General features: G+C 44.8%; 1 protein-coding gene across 1 annotated transcript in view; it reads left to right on the forward strand.

Moving 5' to 3' along the window:
- The window catches only part of PHF20 (PHD finger protein 20), a 1,006,161-nt gene that overhangs the window by 429,861 nt on the left and 557,780 nt on the right, over positions 1 to 18,520 (forward strand). The window contains exon 9 of the mRNA XM_086932347.1: positions 4,671 to 4,898. Within this exon, the coding sequence (XP_086788473.1) occupies positions 4,671 to 4,898 (228 nt within the window). The remainder of the gene's footprint in view (positions 1 to 4,670; positions 4,899 to 18,520) is intronic.

The following is an 18,520-nucleotide window of genomic DNA, read 5'->3' on the forward strand; positions in this document are numbered from 1 at the left end:
TTCTATCGTACTTGCTGGAAAACTTGTGGCAGCCTTTATAGTATAGCTCACTACTATAACAAGTATACCCTTAGTTGGTATACTTTGTTCCAATAGACATACTACCAATATCCTGGCAATCATTCATCTTGTTTGTCACAGTATACTATTACTGAATTCATGAGTTCATGAACTTCTTTAGAAGTATATCTACACTTAAAGCAGAATGTAATTACCTTATCCGTTACATTACTCCTATTAACCCCTCCCATGCTGATGACGAGCTCAGCTCGTCATCAGCCACGGTGCTCGTGTGCTGATGACGAGCGGAGCTAGTCATGGCCATTAGAACGCTTGCACGCTGGGATAATTTCCCTGCTGTGCTGAGCGTTCTAAGGAAACTGGTGTGGCTGTGACGAGCTCAGCACGTCATCAGCACACAAGCACTGTAGCTCAGCACCGGGGCGCTGTGCGTGCACCCCGCCCCCCAGCACAGCAGGAAAATTTCCCCAGCAGCCAAGGGGTTAAAACGGTTTTCTAGATCTCGATGCCCAATGTAGGCTCCTCAGTAGTGTCCACAATTTTTAGAAAACAAAATCACAGAAGTTTAGAAAACACTACTCTAAACACTGATCTGGTAATTGCTTAGAATCATTTTCTATCTTACTGATTTAGGGAAGCCTCCCCTTAAGGAATTCTGGCCTAACTGTCCCTTGCTCATTAACATTTTTCTAACAATCCAATGCATCCCAAACTGGCTGCCACATTTACGTTGGTGTACTAATGATATCGCCATTGCATGGAGATCACATGGTCATAATCTGTATGGAATAGTCTCTGTGGTGTAGATTTCATGGAATTTTTATGCAGTCAGTTAAGTAATTCTTATTCAAACACCGCTGCCGTCCATTAACTGCAGCCTCAGCAGGTAAGATTACACATTTATTTAGTCCTGAATAAGACTTCTCTTGTCACATATATGAGCAACTGCTATGTATTTAACCCCTTTGACGCTCATGACGCGCTCAGCTCGTCATGAGTTACGGCTCTCGTACGCTCATGACGAGCTGAGCTCGTCATGAACCGCAGGTTTTTAAAAAAGTCAGCGCACAGCGGGAAAACCCGCCTTGCGCATGGAGTTATTATAAATAGTAAAACTATTTCTTGTCTCGAGAAACTTTCCATCATGCCCTCCGCCAAATTAAAAGACTACCATAATACTTATATTGTTCTAAATGTAATATTCAGAATTGAAACTGCAGCTCCGTGTTATATCTTTTCAGAACTTGTTTCCAACACTAAGCAATTCATTCAAACCTGCTCTGCTACTCTCTTCTCAGTAAAAGATCTATCACTGTCATGTACTCTTCAACTATATCTGCTGTGTCCCTCCACAGGTATTAAATGTTATTGCTAGGTTCGAATCCTGCATGTTGACTGGTATAAACCCTAGCTACCCGATATAGGTAAATGTAACTGACTTCTCCAAAATCACAGATGTGTGAAAAGAGCTACGTTATTTTTACTATAATTACATCCCCACTAACATGTCAATAGTGTCTAGATAGTAGCTGAGTCTTGGTTATTGTTCATCCTTTACAATATACTTAGTCTAAATAACAATCTCTTAATAGCCTCACAACACACAATACAATCACTTTCCATGCAAGTATGGCTAACACCATATTCACACTAAACTCCTTCTTTCCTGTTAATTTGACAATAGGTGCACTAAACAAAGTAGGCACTAATTTAACTAACTTTAGTTCTCTACTTAATTGCTTATTTTGTTACATTTCTGTTTCCTATAAATTGTATATATTGTATCAAATGCACCATTATAGTCCATGGTAAATCAATGTTTCATCATGAAAGAAGTACACTTATTTCTGCTATTCAGTCATTCACATTTTAAGTCTTTATCTGTATTTTTTCAATTTTAAACTGCTCCTAAGGCAGACCTGCGAACTTAAAGAAAAATCTCAGTGTGAGAAAAGGTGGGGAATTAGAAGAGGCTGTGCTGAGAAGTACCTAAGAGGCACTGGTTTTTCCGTGGTTTTCAGCTCGTTTTCTCTGCCGCCATGTTATATCTGCTCCTCACTGGGAGACTAAGTGATAGGAGCCGATATCGTGTGTCACACGGTGGCATAGTGTAAGTTGGCAGGTCTGCTAAGGGGTACATCCAAAAAGCTTCAATGTTCTTTAGCTGCAAATCTGTTACAGCCTCCAGAAAGCACACTAGAAAGCTTATTACTTTTATTGAAATTATGAGAAATACAGCCATTACTGTGTGGACTAAACTATAGATAGGCTGACCGCGCGCTCCCTATTGTCAAAGCATAAGTGGTTAGATTAATGAAATGTACTCTGTTTAGTTCTCCCTTTAAAGGAGTATCACATATACGCCATAAGAACAATATCATGTTGAAAGCTTTATATTTGACTGAAGCTGTAAGTAAATATTACCTTTATGTGACTAATCGAATGATTAGTATTATTTTGTGACCAGTAGTTAGGGAATGTTTGATATGAAGTCTAGAAATGCAGAAGAAAGTATTTTGTACAATTCCTATTGTACAGATAATATAGATGTATTTTGTTTCAGGGGACTCCCAACATGATGTATAATAAAAAGTATTTCTTTTTTATTTTTGGTGAATTTATAATATGACACGAGATATTTGTTTGATGGCCTTGAAGAAATTATTGTATATATATATATTGCAAAGCAAGCTTAGGCTGATTAAAATCGAATGAAGAGAATAAATATTGAACCATTTTTACATATACTGGAGAAGAATATTTAATTACCCCTCCAAATGATTTAAGACCTAGGCAACTTATGTGAATCTACTGCAGGTTTTATTCTTACAGCATCATTGAATGTTGAATTATGAGGTTACATAAATTCCTCAGGAAAGAAAATGGCTTGTATTTTAATTAAAGACAATAGTTAAAGATATGTAGACAATCACGGAGAGTGAAAAGTCAGCTTGTGGAATATTTAATTTTTTTAAATCCACTTCGTGCATCAGCAGTGTAGATTTATCCTTAAAGTTCAGCAGGAATATCTCTTAATGGGTTAAGTTATAGGTGGGTAAAGAAGCTAGTAGTTGACATTTTGATAGACTTGCATCAACCAAACGATTTTCATCTTTAAAGTGTATGGTTTTGTCTTTCCATCAGTTAATTTATCATACTTTCAAAATACTGTACTTCATTCGGATTACAGGCTGTAGTGTGTTCCAGGTTCTAGGGGCATTACCCAAGAAGCCTCAGTTAAGTTTTTTTTTTTTTTTTACAAAATCGAGTTAGTTTCAGCAGTAGAGGCCTGGAGCTTCGAGAAATTCAAACACAACCCGATCACGTTTTTGTGCAAGATATCTTCGGGTTAAAGTAGAGGGCTTTATGGGTCACGCAGGACATTTTCAGATGAATCCTTGCCTCATATGGAAGCTGTTCAGGGATTTCAGATCAGGAGTGACGTGATTGTTTATTGTATTTACAAAAAGGGGTGGTGAGGGACAGAGTCTCTGAATTAAGCAGAAAGCTCTCACCCAGTCAAAAGATCAGGGCTAGATCCAACACCGTTTTTTAGCTCACTGCACCATCCCAGTTTCAGAACCTGACTGTATGCAAATTAGTCTATTCCTGTCCCAGTGCATGATGGGAACAGGACAAACCAAACTACAGAAGCCAATTCTTACACTGGGAAGGAAACAAGCTCCCGGGGACCGGTTTCTGGCATTACAGCCGTCTTCGGCCCGGTTTGCTTGAATCCTGATGGTGCAATGAGCAAGGGTCTCACATCTGAGAATACCCTTCCACGCTTAGGGTGGACAAAAATATTTACAAAAAGGGGTGGTGAGGGACAGAGTCTCTGAATTAAGCAGAAAGCTCTCACCCAGTCAAAAGATCAGGGCTAGATCCAACACCGTTTTTTAGCTCACTGCACCATCCCAGTTTCAGAACCTGACTGTATGCAAATTAGTCTATTCCTGTCCCAGTGCATGATGGGAACAGGACAAACCAAACTACAGAAGCCAATTCTTACACTGGGAAGGAAACAAGCTCCCGGGGACCGGTTTCTGGCATTACAGCCGTCTTCGGCCCGGTTTGCTTGAATCCTGATGGTGCAATGAGCAAGGGTCTCACATCTGAGAATACCCTTCCACGCTTAGGGTGGACAAAAATATTTACAAAAAGGGGTGGTGAGGGACAGAGTCTCTGAATTAAGCAGAAAGCTCTCACCCAGTCAAAAGATCAGGGCTAGATCCAACACCGTTTTTTAGCTCACTGCACCATCCCAGTTTCAGAACCTGACTGTATGCAAATTAGTCTATTCCTGTCCCAGTGCGTGATTGTTTATTGATCATGTAATGAGTGTAGCAGCAGATGTCCTGTCATTTATCAAAAATATGCATTATATTGCTTTATGAAGTGTAACGCTTACCAATAAATCCAGGAAATTTGATAGCTGCTGGTAAAATACTAAGCTAGCTTCGGGTATGACAGTAAACTGCAGCACATGGGTTTCAGTTCTTTGAAAGCCCCTCAGTCTTTTATTGTTTAGTCAATGAGAGGAGTGTCTAATATTAAGAGTAGGAATAATTTTGGTTGTAATGCAAACATACAAATAATATAATACTATAAATATGTCCAGCTCATCAAAGATTTATTTTTCATTATAGATGACCCTTCTGCAGCTAATGCAGAGAAACTCCCTAAACCTTCAAACAGTATTTTAAAGAAGATAAAATTGAGGAAAAAGCGAGCAAAACGTGAGAAGGTACAGGTGCCTAGAAGATCATCACGGTTGTCTTCCTGCAATATGCCAGAGGGGACTGAATTACTTCATCTTCCAGCAAAGGTTCAGTCTTTGAAAGAACATGCTTCCAGTCCACAGGACTCTCCACAAGGTGTGTAGCTAGATTGCTTTAAATCCAGATGATTACTTAATAAAATGATTTTTTCTTTACTTTGTACTCTCAGCTTTTCTCTATCCTGCAGTGAAAATGTTAACATTTGACTTGCCTGATTGTTAAGCATTTAGTTCTCTTTCTCCAGCATGTTATATGTACTTTAATAAAGTCAACTCAGCATTGTTTAACTGCTTGTTTTTTAGAAGCAACCTGTCACTTAATTCACACGCTTTGAAATTGCTCCCTCAGACTTGTATGATCATATCTTTGTTCAACTATTGAATAATATTAATGAAAGAACAGTAAAAAGGTGTGTTTTAAAATCAGCAAAAATCCGTATAGAGTGGTAGATAGCCATTACGTAATTAACCATCAGAAAACGGGTTACAATTAAAAGCTAAAAAGAAGTCTAAAAATGTTTTAATGTGAGCCAGTGCAGAGCACTTTGTAAAGATCTTCCCACGGAATAGCAGACGGTCTACTCATGCATCACTCTGAGAAAAGTAAAATGCCGGTCTGTATTGCCAAAACCCATCAGATTTAGCAATAGGTAGTAAGGCTCATAATAGCAAGTGCTCTAACATTTGCAAAGAGGAATTATCACAGGGGCAAACTTATATACTTTTCGGGTCCTAATGGCCTGTTGGAAAGCAGAGGAGACTGAAATTGAGGCAAGGCGAAACTTAGTTAGAAGGAACCATTCCCAGACATTCCTCAAGCGGAGATAAGACTTCAGTCCATCACTAACTTTGATGGCTAGATAATATCTTTCATGGTCGATTTTATCCTATTCCCTTAGCTCCCTGGTTGCAGAGACGGATCTCATAAAAGATTGCTTGACCTTATTACACTCGCCCGTATCCAGCTTATGAGGGTAGCAATGTAGTTCTGGCCTGCCCTTTGCCTCAGCGATACTCTTTATGTATCCTAGCCATGGGCTCTTGTGACCATTGTCACAACCTAAGCAGCCTAATATAACCTTCTGCCTAGGGATGTATGAAAACAGCATCCATAGAAGAAGTTGGGAGAGTTGTATGTGGTCTAACAAATGAGGTAAGCTCAGCACCTTGTGGAGAAAAAAGTGGGAGCTACTTGGGCCAAGGCCTAGTAATCTCCGAAAACTAATCTACTGCTGAAGTTTCAAGCAGTCCTGGTACCTTCATAAGGCTGCCCTCAGTGTACAATTGAAATTTCTCCCAATGTTTCATTGGTTGCCAGCTCCTGTCACTCATACCCGCCCTGCCACTCCTCAATCTCTTACTTGAGCTGCCACTCGTTGTTCGTAAGTTTCTGTGTATATTACACCCCACGACCTACCACTGGATAAAATAAAATCTCTTGATGGGCATCCGTAAAATGACTGGCTGCCCTGGATTTGAATAATCCATGGACTCTGTCAGCGGCAGTTCACGCAAGACAAAATGAATACGTTTGCCAACTTCCCACCAAGGCCGCAGAACTCTTGACCGGTGCATTCATAAGCGGGGGTAGGACCCTCTGGTTTCACAACCACTTCATAGGCGCTTAGAGAACTCACGGGGTGTTAAAATTGGCTTTATTGAGCACAGATGCGTTTCAGCTTAATGACTTTCTCAGTGCAGTAAAACCAATGTCCGATACAGTATCCGGTTCATTTAAAATTATCCAGATTTTTAATTGGCTACTCCGTGGACAATTAGAGGGCAGCAGTCACTCCCGGCATGATGATGACGTGCCCGCATCCTCGATGTTATAAATCGAATTGAAAACCTCCAATTGAAATTCCTCCCAATGTTTCATTGGGTGCTGGCCCCTGTCACTCATACCTGTCCTGCCGCACCTCAATCGCTCACTTGGGTTGCCACTCGTTGATAGTGAGTTTCTGTGCATATCACACCCCTCGCCTGCCGTTGGATAAAATAGATTCTCTCCGTGAGCATCCGTCAAATGACTGGCGTACCTGGTTTTGGTTAATCCATGACCTCCATTGGTAAACTGGGTTTGTCAGCGGCGATTCAGGCAGGTCAAAATAAATGTGTGTGTGTTTCACAATTCCATTGTTCTTCTGTTCCAATGTTTAGAGGGATCACAGACTGCACAGCTGGTGGCAGTATTTTTTTACTTTATTATTTAATCCCTAGTGCAACAAACATGTGTACAGCCTACTCGTTTCGGCGATTTCCTTCTACAGTACCATAGAGCCTTGCCGTCTAGCTTGTCCTTTATTAGTGTCCATGACCATAGCCCATCATTAGTTTTTACTTTTTATATCGTAACTAGACCGCACATGGTTTTTTACTTTTCGAGAAATTAATCCTTAACATTCAAAATACATTTAATGTACAATACATGAATTCTCATTTCATTGCTGTATTACATTTCCACAAGCTGTGTACAAGGTTGTCATGAAATAAGAAAATATGGAGCTAGATACCCTGTCTAGAGTATTTGATCTATTTACTTTCAGTTAATTATCACGGTAAACTACTAAAAATAAGGAAGCCGCTTTTTATACAATGTAATTACTTTATCAGTTGCGCTAACACTTTGGGATAAAAACAATCCATTTATCAATACAAGTGCGAAAGAAAAAAGATGGGGGAAGATGGTTTCATTTCAGCGAAGTAGATTGAGAGGAGACTATTGTTAAAGTACCAGTTGAAATATCTCTATAAAGTGCAACTGTGATAGCAGCTGAATTGTGCAAGTTATAAGTCATAACATGATACCAAATGGATAGAGGTCGTCAAGTAGTGCTCCATTTCACTAGCAGCAATGGATCCTGATCTAAAGTGTTGACCCTTTAGTAGCTATTAGCAGCATCATTTTATCAAGTGCACATGCATTCTATCTCACATTTCCCTCACACTCAGTATGGTAGGGAGTAGTTTTGATCAAGACTCCCTATTTCTTTTATATCTCCATACACAAGTGTAATTTACATTTCTTATTCAAATAAATATTTTCTTATTTTTAAGACTTTCTCTAAAGTATGTGTGCATCAATAACGGATGTTTAAAAAGACATAAAACATATAATTTCCAAATGCAGTCCCAGAAACCAGATGAATTCAGTGTTTGAACTACTACAGTTGGAGATCAGTCTACAGGTGTACATGTAATTCTGCGTCCAGATTGTGTCCCAACGGTATTTCAGTTCCTGTTAGAATTATCGACCTAGATTCCATTCTCCCCAACAGTAATTCTCTATCTCCTCCATTCTCATTTTTCTTTATATACTTAATTCCAAAATACTCCAAGTTCTTGATCTCGCCTTGATGTTCTTCCCAAAAATATTTCGCAGTTGGATATTTTTGATCGCTCTAAATATTGCAGAATACTTAATTTGAGTTTGTTGACTGTACTTCCCATGTGTTTTTTCTTTTCTTGCAGGGACAGATTAAGACATATACTACAAAGTCTATATGAAAAGTAATTTTCTATTATGTTTTCTATTATGCAATCTGTATTCTTTTTAGTTAATTCCATGTTAACTGGCTTTGCATTTAGCACATTTCCAAATGCCTGTCTGAGCCAATTAATTTTTGTCCTCGTTCCAGTGGAGTAGTAGCTTTTAGTTAGAATGTCTCCCAGTGAGGTGGTCTTTCTGTAAGGGATGTTCGTAAGATCCATCAGAATTTTGACTGTTTTATCAGATTGCAATATAGTCTAATTATTTTATTGTGTTGCTTATTATAATCCATAATTAGGTGGATGTTCTCCTTTTCCCCTGTCTACAGGGATTTTCTGCAGTGCCAGTTGCTCACTTCTTGAATTCAATTAAGCTCTTTCCATGGCTTCTTGTATTACCGCCAGTAGGTACCCCCTTGCGAGGAATCTGTTTTTCATTTCATTCATCTCTATTTTAAAATCCTTAACCTCTGAACAATTCCTGCTGGTCCTTAGCATTTCTCTATAGGGGATACCCAATCTCGGTTTCTTTGGATGTGCACTATTTCCATGGAGAATGCTGTTACATGATTTTTTTTTTACTATGTATCTTTGTGCAAATATACATATCTCTAATGAAGACCTCAATGTCAAAAAACATGATTTGTTCAGAACTTATGGTGTAGGTGAAGGCTAGATTCCGATCATTTTCATTTAGGGACGGAATAAATAACAAGTTCTTTACTCTCCCCATCCCGTATAATAGAGCTAATCAATAAATTGTGTCCATAGTTTTATTTTCCAGTCTTGCTGAATTGTTCTCAATAGCCCATGAGAAGGTTCACATAAGTTGGAGCAAATGAGGTCTTCATTGCTGTGTCTTGTTGTTGTAAATAGTAGCTGCCATTGAACAGTAACATTGTGTTAAACAGAAATGTAACATCTCAATCAGTAAATTTGAATGTTCAAGATGGTTAATTGGTCTGCCACATAGGAAGTATTGAACTGCTTTTATTCCATCTTTGTGTCTAATGGAGGTATATAATGAAACGTCAATTGTAGCCATCAGATACAAGTTCTTCCAAGGTATGTTTTGGATTTTGTTTAAAAGAATCCTGTAAATAAGGTAGAGCTGTCACATATGGTGCTAAGTGATCAGTAGTCAAATCAAGATAACTTTATTCGGTACAAAGACCATAAAGGTTTGGCAAACAGACATTACAAGTTAAAATGTTCATATTATTGTAAAATCACATAGATAAGAATATTAAGGTAAAAATATAATAAATTATAACATTTCATTGAGATTAAAATTGCACAATGAAAAATGTTAACCTTCCTATTTTTTTGCTATTGCTCATACCTCTTTCTAATAGCCATTGCAACTTTTATATAATTGGAGACCGCAATACAGATAACGGAAGTAGCCAATAATTGCAAATAATAAAAGCCATCCATGTAGATGTAAGGCTAGATATCCATTAGGAGTGGAGCTAAATGTTTTCCCCTTGGTTCTTTGTAAAGGGAGCAAAAATAACAAAGTTCAGTGTGCTTTGAGTTGCCATATATTCACATGGGCAGGGAGTAAGTTTCGACCCACCCAGATTGTCTTGGGAATGCCACTAAAAAGTGCAGTGTGCCTAGACTAAATCTGGTTAAAAGAGATCATGTCTCTGCATTAATAGTGAATGTTAAGTAAAATTGCTGCTAGGCAAGAAAAAAGCAAGAGGGACCTGTCGCCTCAGATGTGTATGGCGCATGATTGCCCTAGAATAATGCACCTCTTTTATAATAGCCTTAGCGTTTGTACGAATAATCACCAGATTATCAAAGTAGTCTCCCAGGCCTATCTCAAAAAGACTTTCCCTCACAAATCGAAGCCAAGGGATCGACCATGCACTGTCCAAGTTAATGCAATCTTCAAAACCAATCACCATCATCAATAACCTTTTAATACATTTGTTTTCCATAACTGGAAGAAGGTGGCTTTTATGGTAGCCCCAAACCCCTGCCCCATAAGAAGCAACAGATAAACATTTTGCTTTGTATATGGTAATTAGCTCAGTCACTGGCTTGTGGCCTAGTTTACAGGCAAAGCGGAAAAGCCCCTCCACAACCCTACTTGTCTGGTGAACTCTTGCAATGACAAGCGTTTTCCACATCACCTGGTTGTTAAGCATGTTCCCCCAAATAAGTAGTTATTCAGCTTCTCAATACTCTTGACCCTTACAAAAAAAATTCTATTTTTTGTAATTTTTGTAAAATTAACTTTTAGGTCAATTGCTGATATAAAATCCGTAAAAGCATCAAGTGATTTTCTTTTTCACGCTGTTTGCCGTCAAGGCCATAAGCGCAGTGTCATCTGCTTAACCTCTTAACACCTTGGCTGCTAAGGCAATTCCCCTCCTGTGCTGGAAATTGCTATTTTACATTATTCATGACGAGCTCAGCTTGTCATAAGCACAGCTCCAGTGTGCCTCATGACGAGCTGAGATCGTCATGAGCATGGAAGGGGATAAGTGCTGCGCCTATACCAACGGCCGACGGCACCACTACCTCGGGAGTGCTGCCGTCGGCCGTTGGACGTTCCAGCTGCACCTGCACAATGGAACGTTCAGCACTGGAGCTGGACGTTCCAAAGCAGCTAAGGTGATAAGGGAGAAATCAATTTTCTTGCCAAATAACAATGCCTCTAACCCATTAGTGTAACTCGGGAAAAGAAAATTAGCTGAAATACACCCCTGTCGGACTCCTTCTTTGGAGTCAATGGGCTTAGTCTTCCCCCCTGTGGACCATATCTGATGGCCACAGTGGTTTTTAGCATTTGGAGTTTTCTCAGAAGGAAAATCATTTCTTCCTCTACACCCATTATCACCCACAATTGTTCCTGGTACCCTACTTCTGTTGGTGGTGGCAGGTAAAGTTTTATTGATTTTATGTTTATTTCTATGAAGTTCAAAATGCTTGAGGTGGTACCCAATATTACTAGCTATCACAACCCCCTCACCGTTTCTCTTAGTATAACAGCTCACGCAGGAATTGGTGATGGTCGCCTGGAGTGTTGTAAGTTGGGGGATTAAGTCCCCTTGAATCCTGAGGGTCCCTGGGGGCCAACGAGCCCACCAGGTACCTCCAGTAAGCGCCACAGAGCTGAGTTGCAGTGGTGTAAATAGGGGGCGTGACCTTGTACCACCTCCCTGCAACACAGCTCCCTGGTGCATACTGGAGGTACCTTGGTGGGCTAGTTGGCCCCCAGGGACCCTCAGGATTCAAGGGGAATTAATTCCCCAACTTACAACGCGCCTGAGGGCACGTTTGCAGAGTGCTGTAGGTAGGGGACAGGGCCTCCGGTGCGATGTCAGGTTTTATTTTTTTGTAGGGGGCTGTGTGTCCCCTTTCTTTTTCAATATTAGGGCCCTTGGGACCCCATCCCCCAGGGCCTGAACCTTTTTTTCTTGAAAAAAAAATATTGGGAAGGGGGTTGCTATGCCCCAAAAAATATTAATATTTTTTGAGGAGGGCTGATTGGCCCCGGGACCAAATCATACTTTTTTTTTTTTTTTATTGATGGAGGGGGTACGTGTGGCCCCACTCCCGGGCCCCTTCTTGCCCCAGGGACCCCATCTCCCGGGGCCTGGCCTCATGGTTAGGGACCGTGGGGGGAGCCCCACTGGCCCCACGGTGGCCTCCCCGGGACACTGCAGGAGCTGGCCCTATGGGGGGTGGGGGGGTGGCAGTCCCCAGGGCCATTAAGGGCTCCAGGAGGGGGGCTGCCCCTCCCAACGTTAGCAAAGCCCCAGGAGGTGGTGGTCCCTGGGGCGTGGGGGGGGGGGGGGGGGCTTGAGCTCTCCCACACACCTTTTTTTTCATAACTGAGCCCCAGGTAGGTGGCGGTCCCCGAGACTGGGTGGGGGTCGGGTGCCCCCGCTGTTTATTTCCTAAGCCCCGGGGAGGTGGTGGACCTCGGGGCTGCAGTACCCCATCGCATCCAATCAAATAAGCCTCAGGGAGGTGGCGGTCCTCGGAGCAGCGGGGGCTCCCGCGGGCCCCGCTAATTATTTTGCGAGTGCCTCCAGAACCTGACCCACCTGGGGGCTTTTTTCGGTGGGATTCGCAACCCCAACACGATTCCTGCCGAAATTATTTCTTTAAAAAATGCTTTTTTTTTTTTAGCCCTGGGGGTCCATGTGGGACCACTTGAGCATGTCTAGGGGTTTGTATCCTGCCCCCTTCTATTGTTTTTTAACCTCTTTTTTAGGTCTCGTGGCGATTACCGCGCTAAAGGGCGGTCTCGCCAGAGACCTATAGTCACCGGCTCAGCTTCCCAGGAGACAAGAGATGGCCACGCGCATAAATTAGATCAGAGCGGGCCGCGCACACGTGTGCACATCTCCTGTCTCCTGGGAAGCTCTAACACACACAGCCACACCTCCCCCTGCTTACGCATTGCCACACACACATGAGCGCACACACACACACGAGCGCACATACGCGAGATCCTGCCCACTCTCTACCCCCAGTTCCACAAGGCTTCCAGCGCGTCTGCATCAAAAACCGAAAACGTGCGATTATCAGCACCGCGTGAGAGGGGAAGAGCTCTCCCGGTTCATAAATCGCAGCTGGAGACAGAGGGCTGAGCGGGCGGTCCTGCCCTGGCTGCTGCTTGCTCCGCCCTAGCTGCTGCCTGCTCCCTGGAGTGTCGGAGTCGGGTACGGGGTGATGCTCTCCGAGCAATGTCTGCCCGACCTCCGGCAGCCCAGGATTCCTCTAGCTCGCCTTCTTTCCGGCCTAGGCTGGGAAGGTGTCTTATCGTGACAACACTGCCAGCCCTGATTGCCCAAGGTTGGCCAGTGATTGTTCATTCCATTGGCCTTTTCTCATTAAGCCTATTCGTACCGGCTCCAAACTACCTCTCTGCATCCCTGAGGGAATTCCAGGCAAGAATGGATATGGTTTCTTTAGAAAGTCCTGTACTCTGCTGGAGTGGGAGCATTGACGATCCGAGGTGATAACACCCTCCTCCCCCATCCCCTACACATCACCCCAGCCCCTTTCTGCCAAGTCTTCGCAGCCGCATGATCACTCGAGCTTGCACCCTCCGAGCGTGAAAGGAAGCGAAGGGTGGCTTGATGTCGCGATCTCGCCTTTTTCTGTTGTTTGCTGCCCTGGACAAGATCCACCGGCAGCCCTTCCTTGGACCAGTGGCGTAACATATAATGACACCCCCTCCCCTTTGTAAGAGGGCGCTCCTGAAGGGGTTATTCTCACGTAGGCTTGATTGCCCTGCCTCCGGCAGCCAGATCATTTCGCTACCTTCCTGCTTCCCGTCGCGGGGGAGAAGGTGGGAAAAGGTTTGTTCTGACAGCCCTGCCTTTCTGTATCTATATATAGCACCTTTCGTTCCCTAAATGCTAACAACCTGCACATGAGATCTATCGTGTCACAGATGTGTGCGCCAAGCATGGCTGCTGTGCGATGCCTGTGGATGATTTTAGCAGTCACATGTTGGCCTGAACCCCTAGTCCCCCTATTGCTGGGCAGCAGAAGATCTTCTTGGCTTCAGTAATGGAACGTGCCTGGTAGGTACTGTCGAAAACCCCATACCTCTTCCCCCCCTCCCCTTTGCGTTCCCGGGGTACCAGCATGGCCCTGCAAAGGGCCCTCCGTGAAAGGGCTATGCAAAGCTCCCAGCCACCTTGCTGTATTGCCGCATGCCTTTGTCATTCACAGCCTTAGTGTGATTATGATCCTCAATCATGGTAGAGGTGGAGGGTATTTGGTTCATGGGAAAAGCATGGGCAGGTGGTTCATCCAGCAAGATGGAGGCATGAGGCACAAGGACGAAGTGAGCAGAGTGGGCAGGCGATGCATGGACCTGGGCAGGCGATGCATGGACCTGGGCAGGCGATGCATGGACCTGGGCAGGCGATGCATGGACCTGGGCAAGCGATGCATGGACCTGGGCAAGCGATGCATGGACCTGGGCAAGCGATGCATGGACCTGGGCAAGCGATGCATGGACCTGGGAAAGGCTGGGTGCATTATGTGCAGACACAGAAGGTCTAAGGATTAGGGAGGAAGGGGCAGAAACCAAAGAGAGGGCAGAGACTGAAGGTTTAAGTACCAAGTGAATGGCATGAAGGAAGAATTGAGCAGAGAGATCCCAGACTAAAGTAGCAGTGAAAACAAGAGGTCTGGCACTAAGAGAGGCAAGGGCCAGGAAGTGTTGGAATCAAGAGGAAGGCGAGGAAATAAAGTGTATGAATAAGATTTATGGATCAAGGGAGAAGTGGGCAAATGAGGGCCACAGAAGAGACAAAAAGTTTGTGGGTCAAAGGAGAGAGGTTGTGGCAAGAAGTGTGTTCATCTATTGAGGTGTGGCTGGAAGAGGGTGACCCAAGGGCTTGGAGTCAACAGGTGGTGTTTGGATCTGGGACACTAGTGAGATTCAAGAACAGGGGAATGAATCCAGGCAGGACCATGCAAAAGTTGCATGCCAAAAGAGAGGCAAGTGCAGGAGGTATATTAATCCAAACAGAGGTGGGGCTGAGTATTGTATAGAAATGTTATAAATGCAATCTATGGAGTGAGTAAATATTCCCTCCCATATAGTGACCAGGTTTCAGTTTTTTAAAACTAACAAGCCAAATAGTCAAATGAGAACTACTTTTTGACGCTCAGTTATTCTTTGTTGTTCGATCTGGCTTCTAGTCAGGGCACAAGCCCTAAACAAGCATTTACAATGCAATAGATCTCGCAGCATTAAAGTTTGAGTTACTGGCATTGTAAATGACAATGCTTTGCATAATTTTTTTATTTTTAATTTGCAATTGGTATTTAAACATTGTTTTGTGAATGGTTAGCTGTTGCTTATGCTAAGCAAAGTTGCCAGTAATATAGAGTGCTAGTCTTGCTTGTTGTAAGCATGCTGATTTAAAGCTCTCTGATACCTGCGGGTAAAGTTTGCGCTATATAAAAGTGAAAACTAATAAATAAATAAAAACAAGCCATCGCAAAAGCAACAAAAAAAGTTAATCACTCAGAGCAACCAGGTGCACAGCATGCACCTCCCGGGATGCACTGTATATAATCCGTGCGTCACATGAGTGCACATCATGGATACAAAGCATATACCCTCCCCAGAGACCCCATGTAGCAGCATGCCCCCCATGAGTGCACACAAAGCATATACCCTCTTGAGCGACCCAGAGTACACACCGTGCACCCATGTATGAAACTGAACACAGAACTGCACCCACTACTACCCAGCAGCCGGTAACTCTTTCTAAACACCAGCAACAAACACGACTCCCCAAACTAACCTGAAACATCATCTCTTAGCTAAACATTCGTCTAAATATCCCAGTTCGCTCTTCAATGTGCCTAGCAGCACACAAAGCCGTGAAACTCAGCTAGCTGTGCAGGTTTGTGTGCAGTATAAGAAATATACGTACTGAACCCGGTTGTCATGGTGAAGTCCCACCAAAAGGCACTATAATAACATTTATGCTCCAAAGAGCAGTGCGCACAAAACCTTACTGATGGTATGTAATTGCGCTGAGCACTTGACGAAATCTGTTTGACAAAAAAATCAGCAGTGCACGCAACTTTTCTTTAGGTTTCATTGTAAGTGTTCCGCCTCAGACCCTTACTGGAACCACCATTATGCATCCCCCGCACTTGAACCCATGCTGAGAAGGCCCCTCCTCCACAAGTGCCACCCACACTCTTTAAAATCCATTGAAAAACACTGCATGCTAAACACTGCATCTAGAAATCGTCACCCTGCCACGGAGAGGTCAAAGTTGCCCAAGAGCACACTGTGCATGCAGGCCAGGCTCCAAAACTTAAAGGCAGGCAGTGTGGGGAAGAGAAGTGCATGCAGTTTGAGCCGTAGGGGTAGGTGCAGTCAGGTGACCCAGCGAGGGCAGAGCTGGCAGCAGGCAGAGCATGCTAGGGGTGGCCAGTGAGGCAAGGTTAGAGACTGTAGCACTAGGTGGACAGAAGGTAGATGGGCACTGTGGCTAGAATGGAGAGCAATGGGCAACCAGATAGCATGAGCAGATGGTCTAGCATGGCAGAGCAGGGCAGTAGGTGGGCAGAGCAGGACAGTAGGAGGCAAGAGCTGGGCACTGGACGGCCAAGGGTGCGGCATGGACTCGGTCTGTGTCTGTGTGTGTCTATCCACGTGCGTACCCGTCTCAGGACAGAGGGGTTCTGCCCAGGTGGCCAGTAGACTTCCCCAGGAAGCTGCACATCCGTGGGGGGCAGTCAGCAATTCTCCGGACCACCTGGCCCACAGGAGTCATGTTAAGAGGCGGAGCTGGTAACCCACGAACATTCTTCTTCGTAGGAGGGCAGTGTGATAGCTGCCATATGACTACACTCCCATAAAACAGAGTGACTATCTGCTCGCACACAGCGATGCAGTCAGCCCGGTGACGGCAGGAAGCCTTTATCCCGAGTCTCGGTCAGGTTGACGCTGAGGCTTCTGGGGCTGATGGCCTCCTGCATCCTTCTGGTGCATCACGCCCGGTGGCGGATGCGGGCTCTGCAGTGGGACCTGAAGTTTCAGTGGGCCCAGCATCAGGGCAACCTGTCCGATCATGTCTTGATCTCGGAGGGCACTGCAAGACAACTGCAGTGGTGGCTCAGGGACCGCGATTGGGTCAGTGGCAGATCCCTCTCCCTGCCCCACCCGGAGCACGTTGTTGTGACGGACGCGTCCCTCCAGGGCTGGGGAGGCCACATGGGAGAGGCGGAGATCAGAGGCCTCTGGTCTCCGGCGGAGTCCTGGGTCCATATCAACCTTTTGGAGCTGCGGGCGATTCGTCTAGCACTGAAGGCATTCCTCCCCTCTGTCCGAGGGAGTGTAGTGCAGGTGTTCACCGACAACACCACCTCCATGTGCTATTGCAACAAACAGGGCGGGGTGGGGTCGTGGACCTTATGCCAGGAGGCTCTGCGCCTCTGGCAGTGGCTGAAACATCAGGGCGTGACCCTGGTGGTTCAACACCTGGCAGGTTCTCTGAATGCCAGGGCGGACGAACTCCGCCGTCGGTGCATGATGGATCACGAATGGCGTCTGAACTCGGACGTGGCACAAGGTCTCTTTCAGCAATGGGGAGAGCCTTGGTTAGATCTATTCGCCACAGAAGAGAACGCGCAATGTCATCAATTCTGCGCGTTGGAATTTCCAAGGCGGCACTCGCTCGGAGACGCTTTTCGTTGCGAGTGGAGTTGCGGTCTATTGTACGCCTTTCCGCCTATACCACTTCTGTCCAGATTGCTGAAGAAGATCAGGCGCGACCGGGCCCAGGTCATCCTTGTGGCGCCGGTCTGGGCTCGAAGATACTGGTATCCCGAGCTACTCAGCATGTCAGTCGATCCCCCTATTTGTCTGCCTCTTCGGGAGGACCTTCTGTCGCAGCAGCAGGGGACGGTCCTGCACCCGAACCTGTCCAGTCTCCGCCTACAAGCTTGGAGATTGAGCGGCGACAGTTGAGGCCATTTGACTTGCCTCCTGAAGTCTGTGATATCATTCTGGCAGCCAGGCATCCCTCCACAAAGTCGGTATACGCCTGCAGGTGGAACAGATTTGTGGCATGGTGCACAGCAAAGGCTGTGGATCCTCTCTCTGCACCCCTTTCTGAAGTTCTGCTCTTCCTTCTTTCCCTTGCCCAGCAGGGCTCTGCTCTGGGCACTCTTATGGGGACTTGAATCTTGTACTCACTTATCTAATGTGTGCTACCTTTGAGCCGCTCCACAACTGTCCTCTCCGTCTTCTTACCCTGAAGACTGCTTTCCTGGTTGCCATCACCTCTGCCAGGAGAGTGAGTGAGCTCCAGGCTCTTTCTTCTACTCCACCTTTGCTATCTGTTCATCCAGACAAGGTGGTGTTGCGTACACGACCTTCCTTCCTGCCCAAGGTTGTCACGGCCTTCCACATCGGGCAGTCAATTACTTTGCCCACCTTCTTTCCGCATCCCTCGAAAGAGGAAGAGAGGCTCCACCGTCTGGATCCAAAACGTGCGCTCTCCTATTATCTAGATCGCACACGCCAATTCCGGGTGGATGACCAACTCTTTGTTGGTTACTTGGGCGCAAAGAAGGGAAAGGCAGTACACAAGGGGACCATTTCGCGGTGGATCATCTTGTGTATTCAGGCATGTTACTCCATGGCAAAAAAGGAGCCCCCTGCTGGTTTGCGGGCTCATTTCACTCGGGCCACGGCAACAACTGCCCTGGGCC

This window comes from Lissotriton vulgaris, chromosome 7 (genome assembly GCF_964263255.1).
Source record: "Lissotriton vulgaris chromosome 7, aLisVul1.2, whole genome shotgun sequence".
NCBI classification, from domain to species: Eukaryota; Metazoa; Chordata; class Amphibia; order Caudata; family Salamandridae; genus Lissotriton; species Lissotriton vulgaris.